The sequence below is a fragment of the Syngnathoides biaculeatus genome, chromosome 12 (genome assembly GCF_019802595.1).
Source record: "Syngnathoides biaculeatus isolate LvHL_M chromosome 12, ASM1980259v1, whole genome shotgun sequence".
Taxonomy (NCBI): Eukaryota; Metazoa; Chordata; class Actinopteri; order Syngnathiformes; family Syngnathidae; genus Syngnathoides; species Syngnathoides biaculeatus.
The window spans coordinates 3,767,246-3,794,497 of NC_084651.1; the positions used below are offsets into that span (position 1 = coordinate 3,767,246).

At 46.5% G+C, this 27,252-nt stretch overlaps 3 protein-coding genes and 1 long non-coding RNA gene across 6 annotated transcripts in view; 2 read left to right on the plus strand and 2 right to left on the minus strand.

Moving 5' to 3' along the window:
• slc30a6 (solute carrier family 30 member 6) overlaps positions 1–16,600 on the minus strand; it is a 41,366-nt gene extending 24,766 nt beyond the window's left edge. Inside the window, exons 1-7 of the mRNA XM_061836498.1 lie at positions 16,459–16,600; positions 16,082–16,347; positions 15,102–15,145; positions 14,270–14,356; positions 9,979–10,063; positions 355–397; positions 36–101 (exon numbers count right to left, since the gene is read on the minus strand). Of these exons, the coding sequence (XP_061692482.1) occupies positions 36–101; positions 355–397; positions 9,979–10,063; positions 14,270–14,356; positions 15,102–15,145; positions 16,082–16,277 (521 nt within the window). The 5' untranslated portion in view covers positions 16,278–16,347; positions 16,459–16,600. The remainder of the gene's footprint in view (positions 1–35; positions 102–354; positions 398–9,978; positions 10,064–14,269; positions 14,357–15,101; positions 15,146–16,081; positions 16,348–16,458) is intronic.
• Positions 16,601–16,706: 106 nt separating this feature from the next.
• sult6b1 (sulfotransferase family, cytosolic, 6b, member 1) lies at positions 16,707–21,097 on the plus strand. Of its 2 annotated transcripts, none has more exons than XM_061836502.1 (8): positions 16,707–16,856; positions 17,897–18,250; positions 19,456–19,568; positions 19,717–19,806; positions 19,891–20,017; positions 20,103–20,197; positions 20,437–20,593; positions 20,946–21,097. In XM_061836502.1, the coding sequence occupies exons 2-8, from the start codon at positions 18,022–18,024 to the stop codon at positions 21,095–21,097; spliced, it is 963 nt and encodes a 320-aa protein (XP_061692486.1). In that variant the 5' UTR covers positions 16,707–16,856; positions 17,897–18,021. The 2 variants fall into 2 exon arrangements, with proteins under 2 accessions (XP_061692486.1, XP_061692487.1); XM_061836503.1 differs by having other exon boundaries at positions 16,742–16,856; positions 17,984–18,250.
• Positions 16,893–21,356, minus strand: LOC133509478 (uncharacterized). The gene is made up of 3 exons (XR_009797352.1): positions 21,235–21,356; positions 20,931–21,143; positions 16,893–17,580 (listed from the first exon to the last, which is right to left on the minus strand). It is a non-coding gene; the product is annotated as an uncharacterized LOC133509478 (long non-coding RNA).
• Positions 21,357–22,362: 1,006 nt separating this feature from the next.
• znf365 (zinc finger protein 365) lies at positions 22,363–26,719 on the plus strand. 2 transcript variants are annotated; one of them, XM_061836500.1, is made up of 6 exons: positions 22,363–22,460; positions 23,109–23,504; positions 23,803–24,097; positions 24,223–24,358; positions 24,437–24,489; positions 24,704–26,719. In XM_061836500.1, the coding sequence occupies exons 2-6, from the start codon at positions 23,111–23,113 to the stop codon at positions 24,879–24,881; spliced, it is 1,056 nt and encodes a 351-aa protein (XP_061692484.1). In that variant the 5' UTR covers positions 22,363–22,460; positions 23,109–23,110; the 3' UTR covers positions 24,882–26,719. The 2 variants fall into 2 exon arrangements, with proteins under 2 accessions (XP_061692484.1, XP_061692485.1); XM_061836501.1 differs by lacking the exon at positions 22,363–22,460 and having other exon boundaries at positions 23,057–23,504.
• Positions 26,720–27,252: the final 533 nt, after the last annotated feature.

Below are 27,252 nucleotides of genomic sequence, written 5' to 3' on the forward strand. Positions count from 1 at the left end.
CGATCTGAACTTATTTGCGTCGTTTGTGGACTCACCCGAAAGAGAAGACCTGGCTGGGCTTCTTCATGCTCACCCAGGAGCTGATCAGACACGTGATCAAACTATAGCACAGAAGACAAAAACATTTTTTTTTTTTTTTTTTTAAAAGAATGAACTTGGATATTACAAAACAAGAAAATTAACTTCGAAGTGAACTTTTGGAACATGGAGGTCATGCGAAGTTTACGCCTCCTTCCGCCGTTCTTTAATTCATCTCAAACTTCATTTTTCATGAGTCGGAGAAGCAAAGCCAAAACGCGCGCTTCCACACGAGTGGGCTGCTGATGATGATGGTGACGATATCGTCAGGCTCACCTGAAGAGGTCAAAGATGGTTAGGTACGTGTAGGCCGTCAAAGCTGAAACACAAAACATTTATTGTTTAAATGAGATGTACAATACACTATATTGCCAAAATAATTTGCCGTGACTCAGATATGAATTCATGTGACATACCATGCTAAATCCACCCTCTGCAATTACATCTTAAAGGTCCACTGTCATGAAATGCATGATTTTTAGTATGTTATTAATAAATAAAAAAAAAAAAAAAGGCAGCCGGAATGGACCCATCCGTTTTTTCACCACACAACATGATTTTGACCTAGAAGGAAGTGACGATAGTAGCAGTCCCCCACTCAGGCGGTCTCGTATGTTTCTACTAGTTTTACCTGCTGGAAGGTAGCTCGTTGTTCCTTCGTGTTAGCAAAAACACCGGCTTGTTGTATTGCTGGATATTGTTCAAACACTCGGGAGGAAGGATTCATTCTTCATACATTTCAAAAAGACCGGGTTTGTCTTGAAAAATGGATTCCACGGGTGCAAAGGACGAGAGCTTCGTGGGTTCCAAATGACAGGTAGGTGTGTATACAGCTACTAAAAAATATATAGTTTGGGGGAGGGGGGTAATCCTCTCAGAACGCAACAAAAGATCCGCGTACGTAAGTCAGGCGTGCTAAAATGTGTCAATGTATCCATCGGCGCAGAGCACAGCTTCAGCGGGGCTGGCTCATACATACTGTCTGGGAGTCGGTTGTTAGTTAGAAGTGATCCGCATGTCATCTAAATATGGTTTGGAACGAAACGGTAGGGTAATATTGCCTGTGTGACTTCACTTGATTGTGTCCGCGGCGGGCGGCTTCGGCGTCGCCTCGTCCATGGCGGACGTTTACGATCGGCTTGGCTCATACATACCGTCTGGGACCTCTGTTGTTAGTTAGAAGTTATCCGCAAATCATCTAAATATGCCTCGAAACGATAGGGTAACTTTGCCCCGGGCACTTCACTCGAGTGTGAGATGTTCTCTTCTTTGAAAAGAGCTTTTGTGTCCCATCGTAGGTGGCACAGCATGTTTTCAATGGCGAATGTCCCGGTCTGACGTAATGGACAGACATTGCAAGCAATATGGCTACCACTTGGATGTCGAATGTCGTTATTTATTTTTTTGTATGGATATTGAAGTGAATAATGTCATGTGTTTTTCAGAGTTGCGGTTATACAGTGAAGAAAATAAGTATTTGAACCCCCTGCTATATTGCAAGTTCTCCCACTTAGAAATCAAGGAGGGGTGTGAAATTTTCATCGCAGGTGAATGGCACAGAACGGTTCTCCTGATTAAACCAGCACATGTCAAGGCCAGTCTTAAGTTCGCCAATGACCATTTGGATGATACAGAGGAGTCATGGGAGGAAGGTTTTGTCGTCAGATGAGGCCGAAAAAATTTTTTGGTCATAAATCCACTAACTGTGTTTGGAGGAAGACGAATGATGAGTTCCATCCAAAGAACCCCATCCCTACTGTGAAGCAAGTGGGTGGTAGCATCGTGCTTTGTGGGTGTTTTTCTGCACGTGCGGCAAGATGACCGCACTGTATTAAGGACAGGATGACCGCGAGCATGTATTGGGAGATTTTGGGAAAACCCTTTTTCCCCTCTGTCAGAGCATTGAAGGTGGGGTCGTGGCTGGGTCTTGCACACAGCCAGGAAAATCAAGGTTCTGGCGTGGCCTAGCCAGTCTCCAGAGCTAAACCCAATTGAAAATCTTTGGAGGGAGCTGAAACTCCATGTTTCTCAGCAACAGTGGAGAAACCTGTCTGATGTAGGGAAGATCAGTGTGGAGGAGTGGGCCAGAATCCCTCCTGCAGTGTGTGCAAACCTGCTGAACCACTACAGGAAGTGTTTGACCTCTGTAATTGAAAACAAAGGCTACTGCACCAAATATTAACATTGGTTTTCTCGGGTGTTCAAATACTTATTTGCAGCTGTATCACACAAACAAAAGCGTTTAGAAAAAAATCATACATTGTGATTTCTGGATTTTTCTTTTTAGATTATCTCTCTAACAGTGGCCATGATGAAAATTTCAGACCCTCTGTGATTTCTAAGTGGGAGAACTTGCAATACAGCAGGGTGTTCAAATACTTATTTTCTTCACTGTAAATGCAAAAGGAGGGCGATATCATATGGAAAGAGATGGATTTAGAATAGGATAGCGCTTCAAATCAGATGTGAGTTAAGACAGGGGAGCCAATATTTTTGGAAATATGGCGTCGTCTGCAGTCTCTCCCGTCTTGCCAATCGGAGCACTTGCTAGCGGACCCGATCTGTCGTCATTTAATCAGCGAGAAGCACCCGTCTGTCTGCCCGTCGAGCTGTCTCTCTCTTTCGACTCGCCCGGCTGACCTCACGGGCGGCTTGCGGTAATCGGACGTAGCGCGGAGGGGATGAGGAGGGCAGATTAGCGCGGCTTTGCGCCGAGAGGAACATTTTGTTTCCCCAGCGCCGCCGTCCGTGTTGGCCAACCTGACGCTGCGTAATCCTGACAAGAGCCCGGACCCGCTCAGACCCGCTCGCAGACGGCCGCGCTGGGCGACTGGGTCGGAGAGACAGAGCGGGAAGTGGGAGACAGATGGGAGGCGGACGGAACCGTGACGGGAGGCCAGACGGACCGACGGATAGACCCGCAGTGACACGCAGAGGACGGGACGGCGCGGGCGATGTTTGCGAAGCAGACAAAAGGGAGGAAAAGAATATTGCTCCACAAAGAAAGAAAAAAAAAAGAAAGAAAGAGCAAGGGATGACAGAGAGCAATCAGGGCGACGGAGGAAAATGGAAGGGAGAGGGGACGGAAGGAGTGGATGGATGAGGGGGAGAAATATGAGCAGCGGGATGAATATTTAATGGTGTGTGCAGACGAGACACCCCACACACACACACACACACACACACACAGACAGACAGACAGACAGACAGACAGACAGACAGACAGACGATGAGCTTTTTGGTTTTGGTTGTCGCCGGCGAAGAGGCCTTCGAACTGCAGGACCACAGCAACCATACGTGCCACGACATTCTCGCTTAGGTTTTCCCAAATCGAAAATTTCACCCTCGACTTTGATGTCCAACGCTGGACGATTTCCATCCGGTCGTATCGCGGTTGCTCAAATTGTAAATACATTTTTTTAACGCTTTTTTTTCCATTATACAGTATTAGAGGACTTTGCGGTGATTATTACTCCGCATCGGCAAATGTCACTACACAAACGGATCAATAAGCGTCACCTTACTCGGTAGGGCTGGGTGATTTTGTGGAAAATAATAATCACGATTATGATGAGTAATATCGAAATCCCGAAGAGTTAAAGCTACTATTTATGGCTTTCTAAACTTTGATTTAGTCAACTATCAAAACTCAACTTAAAATATGACTTCATATCCATCCATTTTCTTAGCCGCTTATCCTCACGAGGGTCGCAGGAGTGCTGGAGCCTATGCCAGCTGTCAACGGGCAGGAGGCGGGGTACACCCTGAACTGGTCTGCAGCCAATCGCAAGGCAGCGTAGAGACAAACAGTCACACTCACAATCACACCTAGTGGCAATTTAGAGTATCCAATTAATGTTGCATGTCTTTGGGAAGTGGGAGGAAACTGGAGTACCCACAGAGACATAGGGAGAACATCCGAACGCCACACAGGCGGGTCCGGAATTGAACCCGGGACTTCAGAGCTGTGAGACCAACACTTTACCAGCTGCCCCACCGTGCCGCCGCCAAAGTCACATCCATTTCCTAAAGATTTCAAGGCCCACCTTTTAAAGCCACACACATTAAAAGTCAGAGTCATAATGATATTTTGTATTAGTATTATGGATACATTTTTCACTCGCATCAGGTGAAAACCTAGCACCCACCCCACCCAAAAATCACTATCCAGGAACCTCCCCCCCCAAAAAAAAATCTTGATCCGTTTGCATTGCATCATTGAAATATTTTCAACACTTCATATTAATCAATAATTGACCAATGGGATTAATTTGCGAAAAAAATATGAATGTGACCATATTTGAAAATGATTATTATTATTATTATGCATTACTCTTTCTGGACACTCAAAGACGATTTGGAATTGCAAATATCATTTTTTCGCTCCATGGTAATACCTGGTGGTGGGAAACTACTTGTGTAGCCACAGCTGCCCTGCCGCGCTCTGCCATTCCGAACGCCCCCCAGGGACCCGACAACAACATGCGCTCAACGTAGGTTGTTTAGAATAAAATATATGAACACTACATGGCATATTCATATAATCACGAGGCGATCTAAAAAGTAACCCTCCAATAAATGAGAAATTATACGTCTACACTTGTTGATGCGCCCGTCACTGTTTAAATATACGGTCATAACACGATTACTGATGTATTTGTTAGCCAGTCTATTGAGTTTTGCATGGTCTGTTAGCATTAAGCTAGTTAAAGGCAAAGTTAGCATATTCGCACAGCAGTCTAATCCTCTTTTTCAGTTTAGTTTTACAGCTAACTAACTAGAATAGGCAGTGAAGCCTTATTTTTAACCATCATTCACAATCTGCTACTTGTTTTAAATTGATTGATAATTGCGTTCACAGACAACATACAGTGCTCATATCCCCAATTTTTGCTCGCAAAGTGGAAGCAAAAAAAAAAAAAAAAATCTAGACAAATAGCTTGAATCACAGAAAAATGTATATCAATTTATTTTTATTTTAGAAAAATCGTACCTCAAGGAACTAATCCGCGGGGGGTCAGCAAACCTTGACAAAACGCACACAATGAATCAGGATATAGATCTCCTAACCGCAGCCGATAAGTGCTTAGTGTCACTGGTTCCGGTAAACAGTAAACCGAGACAACCGTGTGCCCACGCACGCACACAGGCTAGCGTACTTTGCAGACTTAAGAGTAAAAGCTTCGAACACTCGACCAAGCGCACACATCACACCGGCCGCACCAGGACGACCGCGCTTATCCAGCGTGCCGCTAATAGTCCCCATTGTTGCGCTACCGCTGTTTCTACTCCAGGTGGTCCATTCAAGTAACATTGAATTATCCCACGTGTACATGGGGGGGTCAAACTTGCGACGCTCAGATCAGAAGACAAATAATACCGAGCGGGCGCGGCCGTGGCGTCGATAACGACGCGTCCATTTAGCGTCTGGTATCACCGCTGTGGGATTTGAGCAGTAGCTGGTGGAGACACGTTAAACCAGCGCTGATATCAAATCCATGAAACGCGATCACGCGGGCAAAAGTGCACATTACGCTTTTGTTGAGGGTGGAGTTTGTTTTGCGGATGTGCCTGGGCCGCTCACGTAAACGTTTTTTTTCCCCGTTAAATTGTTTTCACTGTCATTTTTCACAAACATTGCTTGTTACAAGTGTTTCTTTGATGTAGGAATCATACGTCATACAGAGTGAGGACCGACTTCAGCGCACACTCATGCAAGGCGTCATCGGTTTGCCGCAGTCCCGAAATACTGATCGTGATTTGGAAATTTGAATTTGGGCGCCTTCTTTGGAGCGGAACGCCGATGTAAACGGAACTAAACTAGGAAACGGCAGGATGTGATGGGACAATTTGAGGAAAAGCAGAACAAGTGGCATACGCATGTCGATATCCTTTAGCCAACCTTTGGCGTTTCACATTAGATGTTAGCGTTAAAGGGCTACTGACACGTAAAGCATGATTGTTAGTATGTTTTTAATGGAAAAAAAGGCAGCCGGAATGGAACCCATCTGTTTTTTCACCACACGTCATAATGTTGTCACATATGGATGTATGTATCTCTCGCCATAAAAATCCTCTCGAGGCATTCGCTTTGGAGAAGAAGCAGGAAGTGTCAAAGTTTCGTGTGTTTATACCTGTTTTACCGGCGCGAAAGTAGCTGTTTTTTTCCCTGCGTGTTAGCCAAAATGCCGTCTCGTTGTATTGCTGGATGTTGCTCGAACACGCGGGAGGATGGATTCACTCTTCACACTTTTCCAAAAGACCCGTTTCGCCGTGAAAAAAATTTGTATGACAAAATGTAGCGTACTCACCCGGTCGCTGTACATATGGTCGGGGAGTCTGTTCGTTAGAAGTGATCCGCGTATCATCTAAATATGGCTCGAAACGATAGGGTAATATTGCCCGGGTCACTTCATTCGATTGTGTCCGCGGCGGACAGCTTTGGCGGACGTTTTCGACCGGCCTGGCTCACACATGGTGTCTGGGACTCTGTTGTTAGTTAGAAACGATCCGCATATCATCTAAAAACGGCTCGAAAGGATGGGGTAATATTTCCCCCGGTCACTTCACTCAATTGTGAGATGTTCTGTTCTTCGAAAAGAGCTTTCGTGGCGTCGGAAAAATCCGAAAATGTTCCGTCTTCCATAGCAGGTGGCACAGCGTTTTCTCAATGACGACCGTACCGGTGTGACGTCTGCTGATGACGTAGCAGGCAATACGGCTGCCACTGGGATGTCGAGTGAGACTTCTGCAACTTTGCGCATGGATGACACGCTCTCCGCTCGTATTTTTCTTTTTTCGTATGGACATCGAAGTGAATAATGTTATATGTGTTTTTCATTACAATATCTATTTTTGTGTTTATAGGCACGACACTTGACCTTTAAACTTATCCGGGAAGGTTTAGGCACGTCCCGGTGTGACGTAATGAACAGACGTTCCAGGCAATACGGCTACCACTGGGATGTCGAGTGAGACTTCCGTAACTTTGCACATGAATGACACGCTTTCCGCTCATATTTATTTTTTCGTTCATAATATCTATTTTACAATGGATGTAAGGACGACAGCGGCGGTTTAAGGTAGCATACTTTCTTGAAACAAAATATGACATGACTTGGTTGAGCATTTTGGGGTTGATTTCTGTGTTTGATTCTTTTTGTTTTGTGGTTAACTTCAACTTGGGGTGACGAAAAAATTTCAGTCTCTCATTTATGGAACATGACGGGGTAAAAAAAGTAAAATCTGAACAGTTGTTTTGCAGTAGCTGTTAGCTGTACTGTTACTCGTTTTTTGTTAGTTTTAATAGATTTAAATGCGTTTAACCCTCTGTTGACCCACGTTGCATTTTTGCCCATAGTACATTAGGGCCCCTTTTCCAACTTTACCGAGGTGGCATTTGCCATTATTGACCAGTGTTGTACAATTTCAGACAACCTGGAACCCTGCTTGGTTAACCGAGGGTTCAAATGTGCGGAACGGATTAAGATATTGAAAAAATGTGTTAATTACGGCCTCTGCCCATCGCGGATTTTCACCCAACTTGAAAGTGTCCCTGGAAATAAGCGGGGCTTCAATGCGTCTCGGCGTGAAAGAGGCTCCAGACAAAAGGAGTTGTGCGTGGGGCCGAGTGGAAGCCCTGTGGGAGGCTTCATCAGCTGCGTTCTGACACACAGGAACACTGTGGCCCTCGGGGCGTGCACGCACACGCACGCACATGCACACGCACACACAGGATCACATCGCCACGCTGGAGTGTGTCTTAATGAGAGTGAATAAAACAGTAATGGATGGATGATTCCAGGACAAACAAACATTCCCGTAGAGTTCCTACTACAGTCGTTCCTGCAGAAAGCCCAGGACTCCAAACCTCGTGAACGGTTCACATGCGATAATATTGGACACGTCAAACGGTTCTAGGGTTTATCGCAACGCCTCAGGACGGACAATATTGTTTGTCTTCTCACTCTCTGCCAGCGTACACAAATCATTAGATCCGCCGACCCCTTGAGCAACCGACCACGAGAAAAAAAAAAAAAAAACGCAAATCCGATCCGGCAACTGACGCGGTGATTTGTTGATACTCATTGCGAAACAAATTCACATTGGAAACTCAAACCTTTTGAATCCAACTGTTAAATCGTTACAAAAATGGTATGCGAGGTAAAAACGCCGTCTCACCTTTACAAGGACTTGTGATTATAATACAGTGAATACTCGGTTCTCGAATGTCCCCGTTTTCGAACGAAAATTGGTTCTCGAACACCCCCCGGCAAAACCCGGAAATAACAAGAGCGCGTGGCCCGACCAGGTGACCCACGACGCGCGTTGTTATCGTGTATAACGTGTCCCGGTAGTTCCATTTACTGACAGTTTTTTCTTCCTATCGAGGACTACTAACCCCCAATCATGGCACCAGAGAACTGACACTAGATCAGTTCTTTGGGAAAAGAAAAGAACTTCCAGGGGGCCGAGTCACCCCCACCGAAGAGATTTGATACAGTACAGTTGATAGAGTAGTTTTGCATTGGTTTGTTTTTGTGAAAAGAAATGTTTACACCAGTGGTCTCAAACCCGCGGACCGCGGGCCAATTGCAGCCCCCCAAGATGATATTTTGTGGCCCCCACCTTGCCATGAAAGCTAAATGATAGTGCGGGCCTGAAGTTTTATATGAATGGCACTTTTACAGAACCGACCAATCACGGCGGGGTTGTGCCTCTCGGGGGAGTGACAGCGACCGGGCTTGATGCAAAGCAGAGGAGCATTTTTCATCGAAAAGTGACGGCGGTTTTTCCACGGAGAGTTCCATAATAGTTTTGCACACAACTTGTTTACGCCAGCTTCCTTGCTTATTTTTGTGTTTAAAAAAATAAATTAATAGATGTTTTTTTTTTTTTTAATTTCTCATTTAAATTGCGTGCATGTGGCGGCCCAGACTCCGCTCCGGGGGCATTGGGTGAGTACATGAACAAATTTCGATAGGATCAACGATTTGAAAAACATTTGATAGCGGACATCCCGAAACATTTTGAATATTGATCGGGCAATTTTCAGTTGAAAAATCATACCCAGAATGTATAATTTGCGTTTTCTCTTGATGTGTGTCTTTGAACAAGTCTCAGTGAGCGCGGACGTTGGGAGGTGAGAAAGATGTCAGCGTCGGGGAATGTTTGGAGGACAGACAGAGGTGACAGACAGCACAGAGACGCCACTCTCACACACAAACACACACACACACACAAAGTGTAAGTGACACAAAGTGGCAACTGTCGCTGTTTGTCAACGTGAAAAAGATGGATGGATGGATGGATGGATGAATGGATGGGCAAACACACACACACACAACAACATGCCTTAACTGCTTACTTGTACACGTGCGTGCACGCGCATGTGTGTGTCCGAGGACAAAAAGCTGCTGTCTTGTAAAAGACTGAAAGATGATATCGTTGGCGACTGCACAATTTGATACAGGATGACCGGGCAAACACACACACACGCATATGGACACAAGCACACACGCATGCGCACACCATTTTTGTAGGATCGTTGTCATCTTGTGTTTCAGCAACAATGCAAACCACAACAACAACCCTGCTTAAACAGCACTTTGACACACACACACAGACATCCGGGAAAGCACACGCAGACACACGCGCACACTCACAGCCAGAGCCACACACACACACACACACACACACACACACACCATCGGACGTTATGAGTAAACCGCAGTCGGATAATCCGTCGGCATGACAAACGACGGGTGAGTGCGTGAGTGTCAAGAGTGAACTTGCGCGAGGAGCGGGGGTGAGCGAGCGTTAAAGTGTGTGAGTGACCGAGCGAGTGTGTGTGCATTTAAGTGTGGATGTGTGTGTGTGTGTGTGTGTGTGTGTACTCACCCATGCTGTTGGTGGAGCTGCACCACACGAGTAGACAGGCGGTGCACAGCAGGTTGAGAAAACCAAACAGCAGGATCCTCCACGACTGCGACGCACAAACCAAAGTGACACGTTGACATTCTATCATTTGTATTCACACACACACACACACACGATAACTGGAGTTGCAACTCGTAATGACATCTCCTCGAGAGTGGGTCATGCAGAACCACAACACCGCAAAGTATAAACACACACGAAGAACAACATGAGCAAGAATCCATGCGAGCGCTATCAAGAAACACGCGAGCAGACTCCGGCAAAACGGACCGGATGACGTCCGTCTCCGCGGTCTGACGGGGATTCTGGTGACTATCAAGATCACGGCACAAAACGACTTGGGGCAGGTCAGCAAGTAACAAGCGAACTCCCCCCCGTTTATCGCAGGAAAGATGCTCCGGACTTACTGCGACAAACTCTCATGTCAACAAAAGCGAGACAATCACATAACCCCGCTGAACGCTCGAGAACTCGTCTACAACCTGGAAAAATGGATGATGATCTCTTTCCCAGGCCACTTCTTCCAGCTCTTCCGGAGGGATCCCAAGGCGTTCCCAGGACAGCTGAGAGACGTAGTCTCTTCAGCGTGTCATGGATCGTCCTCGGGGTCTCTTTCCGGTGGGACGTGTCCGGAACACCACTCCAGGGAGGTGTCCTGGAGGGATCCGGATCAGATGCCCCAGCCACCTCAACTGGCTCCTCTCAATGCGTAGCAGTAGCAGCTTGACACTGAGCTCCTCCCGGATGACCGAGCTTCTCATCCTATCTCTAAGGGAGAGCCCGGACACCCTGCGGAGGAAACTCATTTTGGTAACTTGTATCCAGACTTCCCTTTCCCCACCCACTTCCTCCAGCTCTAATAGAGATCCAGAGGCCAGCCGAGAGGTATAGTCTCTCCAGCATGTCCTTGGTCGTCCCCAGAGTCTTTTTCTGGTGGGACACACCCGGAACACCTCACCAGGGAGGCGTCCGGGAGGCACCTGGAACAGATGCCCCAGCCACCTCATCTGGCTCCTCTCAATGCGGAGGAGCAGGGGCTCGACACTGAGCCTCTCCCGGATGACAGAGCTTCTCACCCTCTCTCTAAGGGAGAGCCCGGACACCATGAGGAGGAAACTAATTTCGGCCGCTTGTATCCGGGATCTTGTTCTTTCGGTCACAACCCACAGCTCGTGCCCATAAGTGAGGGTAGGAACGTAGATCAACTGATAAATCAAGAACTTCGCCGTTCGACTTAGCTCCCTCTTTACCACAACGGACCGATACAAAGTCCGCATCACTACAGACGCCGCTCCGATCCGTCCGTCCGTCGATCTCCCGCTCCGTTCTTCCCTCACTCGTGAACAAGACCCCAAGATACTTGGAACTCCTCCGCTTGGGGAAGGATCTCGTCCCCGACCCGGAGAGGGCACGCCACCATTTTCCGACTGAGGACCGTAGCCTCGGATTTTGGAGGTGCTGATTCTCATCCCAGCTGCGAATCGCTCCAGTGAGAGCGCGAGATCTCGGTTCCTTTTGTTTTAAATCAAAATGAGCCATTTTCTCTGACGACCAATAATGACGAACATTTTTGTTGATTTTCTGATATTTTACGGACTAAACCGGTATCAGTTTGTGTTCGTACCCCTTTTGCAGTGTCAATTTGAACTAAAGGTGTTTGGGTTAGTTGCTCGTCCCCTGGTGAGGAGACTCGGGGAGTTGTCGCCGATGGCGAATCTCGCATGAATGTGCATTCTGGTTCCGCTCGTGGATAGCGTTCCGAAAACGTGCGCGAGGAGGATCTTCGGGGACCAAAACAGGAGAACGAGCCACGAGGTCAACGACTGTGAGCTGTTTTCATTTTGCAGCCTCTCGTCATGCTACGCACAGCTGGTTGGTTCGCTTCTGTCTCTCTCCTTTCGGAAATGCTCTCCATTTTGAACAGTAATATTGAAATATCGTCGAGACAAAAAAGAAGCGCAAACACACAACCAGATGCGGCAGAACCACTGAGTGCTTTTCTGTGTCAGACGTACATGAAACATGAACTGTGTGTTTTTCTGTGTGTGTGTTCCTGTCAGATGGACTGTGCTTCACACGCCGTTGTGATGTGAAATCCACAATTACGCCGTGTGCTGTGTTATGACAGCGCCGAGGCGTACGGTGACAGCACTAGCCGGACACGTGCACGCCCGCCCGCGCGTGCACGCAAGCACGCACGTATGCACGTGTGTGTGTGTGTCTGTGGACGTTTGTGGGCAAACAGAGATGCTAACTCGGTCTAAACACTCCCCCCTCCCCCTCTTGGTCACATACCGTCTACAGGGACGAAAAAACGTCAATGCGGCCCCACACTGCCACCTTTTGGTCCGGCGCATGCACTGCGTCAGGTACTCGGGCCTTCGAAAACATTTCGAATAATGTTTCCTCTTCACTTTTCAGCCCCAAACATAAATGACACATTGAAACTGCCATCCACCTGGATGCTTTTTTTTTTTTTAAAAATTCATAATCAATTTTCTTTGCCGCTTATCCTCACAAGGATTGCAGGGAGTGCTGGCGCCTAACCCAGCTGTCAACAGGCAGGAGGCGGGGTACATCCTGAACTGGTTGCCAGCCAATCGCAGGGCACATGGAGACAAACAGCCGCACTCACAATCACACCAAGGAGCAATTTTTAATGTGTCCAATTAATGTTGCATGTTTTTGGGATGTGCGAGGAAACCGGAGTGCCCGGAGAAAACCCACGCAGTCTGGGATTGAACCCGGGAACTCAGAACTGTGAGTCCAACGCTTATACCAGCCGATCCACCGTGCCGCCCTTTTTGTAATTTAGTTTATTCAAAATAATATTATAAAATTATATATATATAATAACGAATGTATTTTTATTAATTATATATATATATATCATTATTAAATTATTAATGAAATTAAAAATGAATTAAATCTCCAACCCTAACCAGACTATGAGCATAAATGCATGCATGACTAAATGAATGCAAGATGAACGAATGTATGAAGTTAGTTGCCTTTAACCTGTTAACAAACGTTGACATTTTTCGCCGTCGACTGGATCCCACTATTTGCCTCTGATGTACAAACATCTTTGAAAATTGAGTTAATACAAGTACTATAATTCCCGGCCTGCAGAGCACATCTGGTTATAAGCCTCACAGAATACATCTGTAAAGGAAATACCATTTGGTACATACATACGCTGCAGCTGCGTAAAAGCCGCGAGTGACCACATGGAAACACAAGACGGTACACAGAGAGTTTAACGCTACCGCTAGCGCCGCCCTATCGCTAGCACTAACGTTAAAAGGGCCAGTTAAAAAAAAAAAAAAAAAAAACATGCCGGTAAAAATCACAGAGACACGGCAGTAACACAGTAGCGCAGCACTAACAGGGCCAGACAGGTGAAAGTCATTCCTTGACTTTTTTTCCCATACGCTTTCAAACATGCGGTTTATGGGTTGATGCGGCTAATTTGTGCATTTTTTCCCTAACGGCCGCAAGGGGGCACTCGAGCGGAAAATGTACGAGTGAGACCGGTGGAATATATGTGCCGAGGAAGTGACTTTTACCTGTCCTGCCCTGTTAGTGCTGTGCTAGCGTGTTACTGCTGTGTCTCAGTGATTTTTACCGATATGTTTTTTTTTGTTTTTTAAAAACGACCGTGTTAGCGCAGCGGCGCTGGCGTTTAACTCTCTGTGTGCCGTCTTTCTTTGTAAATATCTCATGTTTCAATGTGGGCACTTGCGGCTTTTACACAGCTGCGACGTGTGTATGTAGCAAATTGTATTTCCTTTACAAATGTACTCTGTGAGGCTTATAACCAGCTGCACTCTGCAGGCCAGGAATTACGGTAACTTTTTTTTTTTCTAGTGAAAGAAGACTTCTCTTTTGTTTGCGTCAACGCTTCTATTGTCACTGAGGACAACATTCTGCAGGTGTCGAAAGATTGACTGCCAGTCAGCGTTCAAAATTTAAATCGAGCAACTTGGCCGAGAATCTCAAACATAAATGAGTGAACTCGGGCGCCATAAGCGATTTACATCAAGAGACAAGGATGTCAAACACCAACGCGTACGCTAGCACGCATCGCAATGAGCCGTCAATCACTTGCCGCATGTTTATGAGTCACGTAACCTTGCTGCCAATCAGGATTACACGTAACGGAACATGTTTGACCACATTCGCCAGACAGAGACAACATCAGCCGCTCGCCGTCGTTATCGCATTTACACACGCACGTGCACATACTTACCCGTCTGTCAGACGTGACCAATCGGAATTCTTGCAGGAGCTTTCCAGGAAAAGACCTGTGTGTCTTCCGGAATGGATGAATGGTGCCCTGGAGGAGGTCAACACCAAAATATTTCAGACATTGCGCTCAAAATTTCATGTCACTTTCCATTTTCGTGAAATTGCCAGAGGACCCCAGCAGGACGCATGACTTGTTTTACATCGCCACCTAGAGGCGTGTTCAAGAAGTGTGGCATCTACAGACGGGTGATGATCAGTAAATAATCTTGATTGAGCCGCGTTGAAGACGCGCACGGACAACACTGGTTCGCAAATATTTTACAGTAAATACCACCTCAAAAAAAGTTTCATTCCATGAGAACCAAGAAAAATATAAAGTCCAAACTATAAGGAAGCCAATATTTTATTCCTAAAATGCAAATCTACTGTACACAAGTTAAATACAAGTGAAAAATACTTGAAAAAAAACGAGGCATTAAATGTACTGTACATGCAAAAAAAATAAATTTAAAGTGTTTAAAGTTCGTTAATTTTTTGTCCATACTTTCAGAGGAGGTGGATGACTGAAGTTATGAAGCGAGTCACAAAGTTTGTTGCGGTTTTTGCATCCACTTTCGCCCAAGAAATCTTAGTGATAAAAATCTTATGATCTAAAACCAAAAATACACTTTTGGCCCTTTTTCAACGGCTGAAATTTTTCAGTGACCGTATTTTTTGGCACACTCTCGTGAACTAGTGCTGGCCCTGCCGGGCCCGTCATCTGTAAGGTACGCGGTGGCCCGACCCAGTGCGGTACTGGCCCCGGGCCATCGTTGATGATGAAAACCACTCACCAGGACGTACGCGTCGTGTTTCTTGTTGTGCACGTGCGGGATGTCTGAGGACAAACACACACGCAATCAACATGGACGCACGCCGTCATGATGAATCACATGACTTGAAAATGTCAGGATTGCAATATAAATTCAATCGTACGACAATAGAAGGCTGAACCATTCATCAATTTTATCGATTAATTTGGATTTATCGGTCAAGCCAATTTTTTCTCCCTGTGCCTGAGGTGTAACTTACTTGCCTGTCAGCAGTACATATTTTACTATTTCTTTAATGCTCCATGTAATCTATTTATAAATTGAATTAAAAACAGATTTACAAACACCTACTTGAGAAAGCAAAAATCAACATTTTTGTCTGTTTTCTTACATCCTTGGGACCAACCAAACTAGTAACTGAATAATTACCAATTTATGTTTGTGCATTTCGTGCACTGTCAGTTTGAAATAATTTCCTGTTATTTTAAAAATATTTTTAATCTAATTTTTGGTGGAAAAGATAATCAACGTATTAACTATTAGCTAGTCGTTAGTTTGAAATAACTCCCAGTTTTCTTTAAACGTTTTTTATCCAATTTTTTGGGGGAGAAAAAAAATAATCAACGTATTAACTAGTCGTTAGTTGTGACCTTAGAACTTACGAGAAATTATATTTATACATTTTCAAAATCAATTAGAATTTTCCATGCATGTTTGAACTTTCCTGGAAGAACAGTAAAAGATGAGATTTCTCAGTTTGGAGCACTTTTTCCCAAGATGTCGTTTTAATTAGCTTACGTACGACGTGAAGCTACCGGAGAGCGTCGACCCTCCCTCACTAATATCTTCATTTAATTAAAAAAAAGGAACAACTTTTCAAGAGTTGAGTCACTTTATCAAGTTTCAAACGTTGTCATTGAGTAGGAAGAAAGAGTTAAAGGAAGAAAAAAAAAACAAGTTGAGGCGACGCAGTTAGCATTTAGCCTGTTAGCACAACAAACCGTGTTCGCCGACGTTGATGACGTCCACCGCCACCATGTCAGGCTTGTCCAGCGGGCCCACCTTGCGCTCGGTCACGCCGGACGGAACCACGTCGGGCTTGGGCCCCAACTTTCTGGGGTAAAAGTCGGCGACATTGTGGTGGTAGGAGGACAGCGCCGCGGACGTGGACGTCAACATCGGGTCCATCGAGGCCATCGCTTCCGCTTCTTCTTCCTCGTCGTCGTTGCCTCAATGAACTCAAAGCGCCACATTGTTATACTGCCCTCTGCAGGAAAACGGAAAAATACTTGTACATTCCAATACTAGCAACGGTGAGCAGTACAAGACTCCTTCAGTTACTTCATCATATAAAAATGAAATAAAAAATTACACATACCGTTTTTGTTGTTATTTCCTGTTGTTCGTGATTGGCTGGTAGAACGTTCCCCATTCTGAGGCATTCTGAGCCCAAAAAAAGGAAGTTCCAGCTGCGTGACCCTTCACCTCCAACGCGGCACTTACGGCAAGGCCCGACGTGTGCTCCCATTACACACAAAGGAAGCTGAAGAAACACAAGTGCTGCTCGTGCTCGGTTGCCAAATACCTACGAGTACGCTTGAGGTTGAACGGCACCTTCTCCTTCTTCCGCGGCGGCTTCTGCAATCACAATTAGGCACGTGCGTCGATGTACACAACGCAGTGTAGTTCACTAGGTGTATCGCGGACTTTTTCTAATTTTATACCACAAGATTTCACGGTGATCCTTTTTCTTCACGGGATGTGAGCAAGCCAGAGGTAAAGACAAAAAATATATATATAAAAAATGTGGGATTGTAACCATCTAACAATTACATTACACTCTCATTCTCTTGGTCGCACGTCACTCGCCAGGTCAGGCCCCACCCTTTTAAAGCCACAAACATTCAAAGTCACAGATAGTACAATGTAGAATGTGACGGTCTGAGCGGTCCCCCGTGCTGAAAAGTCTCCTTGTGAGTAACGCGAATGCGCGTATATTTTGTAAACTTCCGGCCGGTTTGAAACCTCCCCATCCACGCTTCAACATGTGCCATTCGACAACTTGTCGCCGAGCGTCCGTGTTCGCTACGGACGTCTCGGAAAGACGAACACAGCAAACGTACATATATGTGTATCTCTTTTTATCAACTTTTGTTTTAAGGTTAGGTTATAACGTATGTTAGCTTAGAAGGGGAACTATGAGACCGGGGGATTTCCCAATAAGCATCTGCTACGTACTCAGAGTTCCCCTGTTAGTAACGCATCCGCATTAATCACAAGGAGACTTTTTCAGCACGGGGGAGCGCTCAGACCGTCACACCGGCCGAACAACAACAATACCTGCACCTCATAGTCATATTTTGGATCAGTATTATGCATAAACATTTCAAATAATCCTCTCAATTTTCATCTTCAAATGTGATTGTAGAACATTTCATTCCGTCTTTAGTTCCTCTGGAGTTTTCAATGTGGGATGCAACTTTTATGCTCATGGGGCCTCCTCCGGGGACCGAAAAGGGAAGTAGAAAAGAGAAAAAGATTTAAAAAAAAAAAAAAAAATCATATGCGCACGAAGAGAAAGCAGGAAGAAAAAAAGTGCATGGGTATCAAAATAAACTTGTTAAACTTGTTTTTCTCGGCTCAAGATCGACTTGATTGCTTGTGGATAAAAAAAGTACCTGAAAGGTTAAAGAGTGACGACCTCAACATTGCGACTGAACTTTTTTTTTTTTTTTTGTTGGAATGTCATTCACTGCCAATGATTTTGGACTTTTTCGACCTGCTAAGCACCAATTTCCTCTCTGGGAGGTGTGCAGGAGGCGGGGCCAGGCGAGGCGAGGCGGGGCAAGCGCACATCCTGCCGGCATAGCAGCAGTTCGTCTCTCTTTCTTTTCATTCTCGAGGTGTTTTCTTTCCGTTCGGACGTCCCTGTGAGGGGAAGATGTCGGCGCCGCCGAGGAGTAACCCCGCGGGTCCCGACGCCACGGAGCTCCCGGCCGAGCTCGTTTCCAGGCTGCGGCGGGCCCGCGACATGAGGGATGAGGATAAGCTGTACCGGCACCGGGGCGTCCTCTACCCCCTCCTCATGTGCCCACGGGAGCACCTGAGCGCCCTGGAGGGCGTGACGGCCAGGGAGGACGACATCCTGTTGGCGGCTTATCCCAAATGCGGTGAGACCCCGTCCCGTCACCCCCGACCCCCGCACGCCGGCGTCTCCCATCACTTGATTTGACTTTTGGGGGTTTTCACTGATTGGGGCGCCGTGACTCAATTCACTTCATAACCAAATTCCAGTTCTTCAGATCAAACTATTTTATCCTTCCATCAATTTTCTTAGCCCCTTATCCTCACAAGGGTCACGGGCTGTGCCGGCGCCTATCCCAGCTGTCGACCGGCAGAAGGCGGGGTACACCCTGAACTGGTCGCCAGCCAATCGCAGGGCACATCGGGACAAACAGTCGCATTCACAATCACACCTAGGGGCAATTTAGAGTCTCCAATTGATGTTGAATGTTTTTGGGATGCTGGAGGAGAAAACCCACGCAGGTACCTGGAGAACATGCAAACTCCATACAGGCGGGGACGGGATCGAACCCGAGACCTCAGAACTGTGAGCATCGCATCTGAGTGCCCACATTGAAACAAGATATTTACAGAGAAAGACAGTACACAGACAGTTTAATGCTAGCGCCGCCATGCTAATGCTCACCTCCAACACTAGCTCTGCCGCGCTAATGTTAACGCTAGCGCTGCGTTAACAGAAACAACAACAACAAAAAAAAACATACCGGTAAAAATCACTGAGACACGGCAGTTACACACTAATGCAGCACTAAAAGGGCCAGACCAATAAAAGTCACTTCCTCGGCACACATATTCCACCGGTCTCACTCTTACATTTTCCGCTCGAGTGCCCCCTTGCGGCCGTGAGAAAAAAATGCACAAATTAGCCGCATCGCCGCATAAACCGCAGGGTTGAAAGCGTGTGAAACAAGTCGCAGCTTGTAGGCCGGAAATCACGGTATGTACTGTAGCCTGTGGTCCTTTAATGCTAGCACACAGTGGAAAACACCGTAGCGCACAGGCTAACAATTAGCATCTACATGGCAGTGTCATTAATCTGTAAAACAGAGATATCTGAATACAAATGGTGGCGCAACACATGTTGAAAGATAACGGGAGAGGAGCTGAGTCGCTTTGTAAAGTTTTTTTCTCTCCATGTCTGTCTTATACCGCCCCCAAGTGGTCGCGAGGTTCTTTGCACAGTTCACTGTGCATTGCAGGAGAAAGTAGGACAGAACTTTTTTTTTTTTTTTTGCTTCAATTGAATTATGTCATTAGTGTATGTTTTTGTAAAATATACGATATGGTGCAGGTTTCAACTGGATGGTGGGCTTGCTGAAGAAGATCCTCACGCAGGCCACGGGGAGGAACATCGAGACCAACGACCCGCCGCTCGTCGAGTTCTTCGGACCGGATGTCGCTGAGGTTTTCCACCGAGCTTTGAGAAATATTTGTAGGCCTTCAAAACTGAATCTCGAGACTTCTCACGCTTTAGCAAGCCCACTTTTGGTTGGTTCTTCTTCGCAGGGACTAAAATAACCCCGCGCTTCGTGCCTCCTGTCGCCCCCTTCAGGTGATGGACGGAATGGCCTCTCCCAGGTTGCTGGGCACCCACATGCACCCCGACAACATTCCGCCGTCCTTCTACGCCAAGAAGACGAAAGTGAGCGCGGGCCGGCGGGGGCGACGGCACCGCCCCCCCCCCCTTTCTCCACCCCATCCTTATTGTCGGGTCTTGGTGCCGCAGATGCTGGTGATCTTCCGGAACCCCAAAGACACCCTGGTCTCCTACTACCACTTCTGCAACGGAAACCCCGTTCTGCCCTCTGCGGCTTCCTGGGACGCTTTCTATGAGGACTTCCTGTCTGGAGAGGGTCAGCCACCCACCGCGTACACGCACTGAAACACACGTAGACGCGCACAAAGTACAACGAAAGGTTGTCGTTGTTGTCGTTGTAGTTGGGTGGGGGTCGTACTTCGAGCACGCGATGGCATGGGAGAAGAAGATGGACGACCCCGACGTGATGATTGTCACCTACGAGCAACTCAAACAAGTACATTTGATGTTTTTGCGTACGGAGCTTAGTCGTCGTACCGTTAACGTGTAGCTAATTAAAAAGAAATCAATCAATGACGGCGGCACGGTGGACGACTGGCTCAAACGTGGCTTTTCTCCGGGTACTCCGGTTTCCCCCTCCCACGTCCCAAAAACTTGCATTCATTGGAGACTCGAAATCGCCCTAAATTGAATCGGTCGAACTGAATCCTCAAGCTAACGCTCATCCCCACGCAGGACCTGGACGACGGCGTCCGCCGCATTTCGTCCTTTTTGGCCGCGGAGCTGACCGACGATCAAGTGCGGCTGGTGTCCGACGGAAGCACCTTCGCCGCCATGAAGGAGAACTCGCAGGCGTCGCACGGGATGATGGGAAATGTCTTCTTCCGGAAAGGTGCCAACATGCGCCCAATAAAGAACGAGTAGCTTAGCCTAGCTTAGCAAATCCGTCATGAAGCGACATCTCGTTTTGTGGTTGACCCAGCTTCGCATCCGACTCATTTTCGCACCATTTGCTCAATAACAGTGAAGACACGGCCCACGGTTTCTGTTTCAGCATGGGGGGGGGGTATTTACCCGGACTGTAAAACCAAAATGACATCCAGAAAAGGCTTTAAGAGTTTTTTTGATCGATATCTTGACTGTTATGAGCAGAATGATGTGAAACACGAGATGTCAAGCAATCAATCGTCCGATCTTAGCGTGTCCAAAACTGAAACCAATTAACCCACCTGCAATTGTTCCAGGTGAGGTCGGAGACTGGAGGAACCACTTCAGCGAGGAGCAGAGCCTCAGGATGGACCAGATGTTCGGACAACATCTGGCCGGGACCCGACTGGGCCGCCTGCTGGACTACGAGCTCCACTGCCGCTGTGACGCCGAGGAAGCGAGTCGCTGAGTCTCGAGGAGCTCGCGTGAGCTGGCAAAAATTCAGAGTTGAAAGCCTGAAAGTCCAAGAGAAATTCAGTGGTGGTGGTGGGGGATCTGAAATATTAAAACGTACATATGACAGAAAATACTTCATGTTTGTCTCACTGTCAACTGATCTGCATTCCTGGTGTCCGGTTAAGCGTGACACAGCCGCTGACGCTCTTCGGTGGCTTCACCGCCATGAGCGCATTCATTCCGGAGACGCCGGCGCCGGCAACTCACGCCCGAGCGCTTTGGACATGTCGAAACCATCGAAGTCTGCTCTCCAAATCATTTCTAATCCTATCCAACCTGCTTGGACCGCCGTTCCTTCACTTCCTTACCGGACTCACCATTGCTCTGTCCTCACACTCAATTTTAGGCTCTGTGCATTCCTCTTTTTCTTCTGCCGACTAATGCGCTTTCCTCCTCTTCTTCATGTTCGACCCAAAGTAGGTGAATTTCCACCGATGGTCTTCAGGTTAACGGTGGCATGTTGTTAAACCGGGTCACGACCGATCCGGTTTGGGATGCTTCAGATGAACACTCATGTTTGTTTGTCAAAGTATTATGGTGGATGCCAACCCTCTGCGTTTATCTGGTCTTGGGTCTTGTGCCCCCATTCGGCTGCATTAACATAAGGCTCGAATAAGCCTTAATAATTTCTTGTGGCTCAGGCCAAATTAGTTTTTTTTTTTTTTTTTTTGGGGGGGGGGGTGCAATGTGGACTAGCTTAACAATCACGTTTGAACTCGGGTGTGTCGAGTCCCGCTTTGGGTTTACTGGACAGTACAGCCTCAATTCTCGAACGAAAATTTCGAGATTTTTTTTTTGCTTCTGTTTTCTGAACGAAAATCGGTAGTCGAACGCCCCCAACAAAACCCGGAAATAACAGAACAGCTGACGCACCCACGACGTGCTTTGTTACTGACAATTTGAACGAAACCCCGAAAAAAACCTCGGAAATAACATAACAAATAAGATAATTGATTTGGTTTTCGAACCGCCTTCTAGAACGGATTATGGTCGAGAACCGAGGCTCGGCTGTATTTGATCTGAGGCCGACTCCATTTCTATCCTATTTACTGAAAAGTTGGCGTTGGCTGGAGCCGACCTGTCCTTGGAGTTCGAAGTGTGCCGATCGAACCCTGCCACGTCAAGTCCAGCCAACCAAAGGAGTAACGCAACTCCACCGGAAGTGGTTTATTTTGAAGGCGCCACGCGAGCCGGAAGCGCCATGGCTTGTCCGGTCTGCTGACTTGACCGCCGTCCGTCAGTGACGTCACGAAGACTGCCTCGGGACTCCGGCGGGTGCACGTCCGCTCGTCTTCGCACGCGCGCGCGACAGGAAGGTAAGCGCGAGCACGTCTCTTCTATCATCTCTTTTTTTTATTATTTTTTTTTCCCTCAAATGACATAATCGACGGATCGGTCGATCGACGTCAGCTAGCTTTGGTAGCGAGCCAGTTCGGCAGCTCGCGTTAGCCGCTCACGACTGACCTGTTACGCGCGCCTGCCTTCGTGACGTCATATTCACACAAAAAACCCATTTCATGTTTATGTATGTAACACTGCTTCCGGCACGCGAGCAGACCGTCTTCCTGTTTTGTTCTTAGCCCTTTTTTTTAAAAATGCTGCAAATGGTGATTATTATTGATAGTGAATCTCCCACGTGGATGAAGAAAGTATCTTTCTATCGCTTTCAAGCCACGTGACCGGATGGAATGTATGCTAATTTTGTACAAAGCATGAAATGGACAATAAACTCATGTTGATGACTTTCTGGGCCCGCCCACAACGGGTGAAAATTCACAAAATTAATAAATATGGAGTTGTGCTTGCATGTGACCAAAATCTTTGCTAGCTGCTAGCTTAATTCTAAAATGTAATGCAAAAGGTCAAAGGCAGGCTAACAAATTAGCATAGATGTTGCGGTAATCCCAAACCTTCAATTTTCTTGTGATGAAGCCGCCATCTTGCTTGTCAATCATTTTCGCCAGTCATGCAGGAGAAGGTTTGTTCAGAAGGTTCCGGTTCTTTCCACGACGGGGGGCTGTATTTACGCAGCCCCGACGCCCTCCACGCCCACCCGGAGTACCCGCACGAGTACGGCGGCTTCAGCATCACAGGCGAGCTCCCGGCGGACCGCGGGGGGCGGCGCCCGACGGCCGCCGGGCGGGGTCCTCACGTGCGCTCGCTGAGCGACGGCAGGGAAGCCGCCCACTTCCTGATGTCCAGGAGGAGGACCCAGAGCGTGGGGGTGGGCACGGAGGACGGACGGAACGCCGGCGGCGCCCCGCAGGACGCGACCCCGGACGAGGTGCGACGTCGTCGCCCGGTTTTCCCTCTGGACCCGGACCTCCACGCAGACCCGGACCTGAACGCAGAGCCGCCCGGTTAGTCCGCCCGTCAGAGACGTTTTTGCGCCGCACTTCGCTTTGCGCGATCACGCGCCGCTTCTCCATCCCGGCCGGCGTCGTCGAAGGTGGTCTCGCCGTGCTTGCCCCACTCATGACCTCACCGGCGACCCCTTCCCACTTCACATGACCTCATCAAAAACTCATATTCCATTCCATATGAAATGATCGACCACATCGAAGACCTTTTCACCTCGTCCGAGATCGCCGGCGCTACATTTGACCGCCCACCTCACCCGAGAGCCCCCTTTCACGGCCGACCGTCCTTTTGGCACAGGGGGTGGCTGTCTTTCGGGGACGGACGCCGCCCCGTCTTCCTCGGCGGCCGTTTGCCCTCGCGGTCCGGGCGACGTCCTGCGGCGGCGGCTGGCCCGCGTCCGGACGGAGCTGGCGCGGGCCGACTCGCAGCTGCTGTGCGAGCGCGCCCGCTCGCAGCGTCTGACCCGCCAGAGGCAGGAAGTGGCGGAGAAGGAGCGCTCGTTGAGTCGGCAGGTGGACGTCGCCGTCGCCGTCATCGCTGCCCTCAAGCAGCAGATCAACGCCTCTGAAAACGAACTCGAGCAGCGGGAGAGGTATGTTTAAAAAAATGCAATAAAATAAAATCACTTGAAAATGATTGAGTTGAGATATTGCACCCAAGTCTGAGGGTCCTGTACCTGATTCAAAAACTCACTTCAAGTCTTCCTCGTGCTTTCAGGCAGGTCTTGACCATCCAGAACTTTCTGGAAGCGGCCGCGCGCCAAGAGACCAGCGGAAAAGTCCGAATCCAGTTCTTCATCGAGAACCTCCTCAGACGCATCGCGCAGGCCGAGACCCTCTTGGAGAACTACCAGGTCCGAACCAAAAGCGCAACCGGAACGCCGGAAGTCGCGGCGGTGCGCCCAATTGTGACGCGCGTTTTGTCTCCGCAGCCGCAGCAGACGCCGACCGGTCGCAGCAAACCTCTCAGGATGGCCAAAAGCAGGTTGCGGCGTCGCACCCACAACCACATCTAATTTTCAGCGCTTCTCAAACCAAATTCGTAGCTCTGCAAGCATCCCGGCAAAAACGGGTTCATATGACTTCACTTGAGCACACTTCCTTGACACCAATCATTAGTTTCCTGTTAGTTTTAGCTTTGGCGCCATCTTAAGGTAATGGAAAAAAAAAATGACATCATCTTCCGATTGCGCCTCCAGGTCGGCGGGATGTCAGCTGTCGTCCGGTCTCCACGGCAACACGACCCCGTCGTCGGGGGAGCAGCGCGATCGCGAGCAGCGCGAACGCCTGGCGCGCGCCTCGCGCCTCTTCTGCCGACCCGAACGCCGAGACGACATCTGGAACCAGCGGCAGCGCTCGGCGGGCTACGAGGCGTGACGTGACGTTGCGTCGTCACAAGGGGGCGCTCTCCAAATCCGTGAAATCATTTCTTTGCCTGCGGGGGGCTGAAAGAAATGTGAATTCAAATTCAAATAATACTAGTTTAAGTATTTTTCATATTTTCATCAAACAAGTTCTTTCAATTTTACGATGCCAAATTATTAGTTTTATTAATAATGATAGGTCAAGTAAAAGGAGTGATACCTAAAATATGACAATTAGTCATCATTTCATAAAATAACATTGAATACCAAAATATACTTTAAATGTATATAAAAAAAATATTTGTTTTTGTTTTATTATTTATATTTAATGGATACATAAAAATGTAAACAAATAATAATAAATAACATGTAGTATAATAATGAATAAAATTTAGTTATTAGTTAAGTAACTTAATTTTATTTTAAAAATTTTCATTTAATTTATTTTTATATTTTATTGATTTATTAGTTAGTAAAACATTTATAAAAAGAAGCATAATTGACCAGTTTGTTCATAAATTGTTCAATGTTGAATGTAAAATTTAATTTTTAGTGTTAATTACGTTAAATGATTTAATGAAATAAATACAAATGAGCAATGACGCAATTTGGAAATTAAAAAAAAAATGTAAACGCAGCAGCGCCATTGCAGGATTAGGATGGAGCCCCCACGGCCGCAGGCCCCGCCCCCTATCCGCCGCCTGCCCCTTCATTTCATAAAGTAGTTCTATTTATCTATAAAAATGTCTTTAATGTGACTTCTTAGTAAGAATATGAATATTCGTGAGGACTCAAAATTAATATTCGTTTTTATCTACTTACGACGACAGTATTGTGACACTGACGTGTGTGTGTGTGTGTGTGCATTTCAATGGACTTAATTGTGTTTTGCTGTAATTTATTATTTTTTTTTGCATTGGATTATTTGTTACCGGACACAAAACCCAATCGAGGTTTTCCCTTTTGTGTAGTTTGTGAATATCAAAAACAGACTGAATGTAAGCTAATTTTGATTGCTGCAGTTAGGTTTTAACAAAAGAATGCGACATTTTTTCATTTTTTTTAAAATTTTTGCACTCGGGCTGGTTTTTGGGAAGTCGCCACGTCACACGTGTTGTTTCCCGATTTTTCACTTTCACTTTTTCTCGTCGATTGCTGTTGACTCAGTCCGCACGTAGCGCGAGCCACTCCTTCTAGAACGTTCCAAGTGCGCGCGAGCGGCCGACAAGAACGTGACAATCGGGGCTTTGCGGGTCAAAGGTCAAACAGAAATATTGTCGTTTGTGCACTCAGACGTCAGTAAACGTCACGTTGGCAGTCGTGCGAATCCACCAAAAGTGTCGAGGCTGCGCGCTAATAAAATTAATTTTGCAGATAGAGGAGATAAAAGGGCTGGGCAAATTTGGAATTATTTTTTAAAAGCCAGCGTAGGTTAATCCAAGTTTTCAGTAAATATGAATTTAATCTTCATGGTTTCTTCTTTAAATCAATAACTTGCTAGCATAAAAAATAAAATAAAATCGGATCTGGCAAAAGTTTTTTGTCAGTTTGGTCAATTGAGCGTTTTTCAAATTTTTGCTCCTTCCATTATGCTTTGTAATAATGTCAATTTAAAACACTTTATAATTAATTATTATGGTCAATTATGCTCCTCCCGCCACAATAAAAAATAAAAAAAAATCACTGGAATGTCAAAAATATTTTGGTCACTTTTTGAAACTGAAACTCACTTTAGCTACGTCAACAAATAGTTTTGTTTTTTTTTTGCATTCATGTAAAGATTTTCAGAAATCTATGGTCAAATTGCTTTAAATAAAATTGTGCACTTTGATTTTAAAAGATATATAGAAATAGATAACGTGTTGTTTCTGTCGACAATTTTCTTTTTTTAAATTTTTTCTACTTGCTATCATGTCTATGATGTACTAATAGTCACTACAATTCTTATACCACTTGTGAAAGTGTAACAACAAATAAAAACAATTTGTAAAATATGTCTCTCAAGTCAGACTTGTGTGAAAAATGTCTGCAAATCACGTATTCCTGTCCCGAGTTGAAAAACTCGAGCCAAATGTGAAATATTTATAAATCGGGTCGGGAAGCTTTTAGGCTGAGAGCGCCATAAACGTCAAATATTTTAAAATGTAATTCCAAAAGAGCCATACAATATTTTCAAAACTAAATATGAGTGTATTTGCGCATGTTATGTAAAAGCGACACTTCACGAGTACAATAAGTTTTTGAATTCATTTAAATAACATTATGTTGTTGCTATCCACCGATGACAAAAGTACTTACCATTCGCTTACGGCTAGCATTAGCGCTAGCGTTAAACCACAGGGTTGAAAGCGTGTGAAAAAAGTCGCATCTTGTAGGCCGGATAT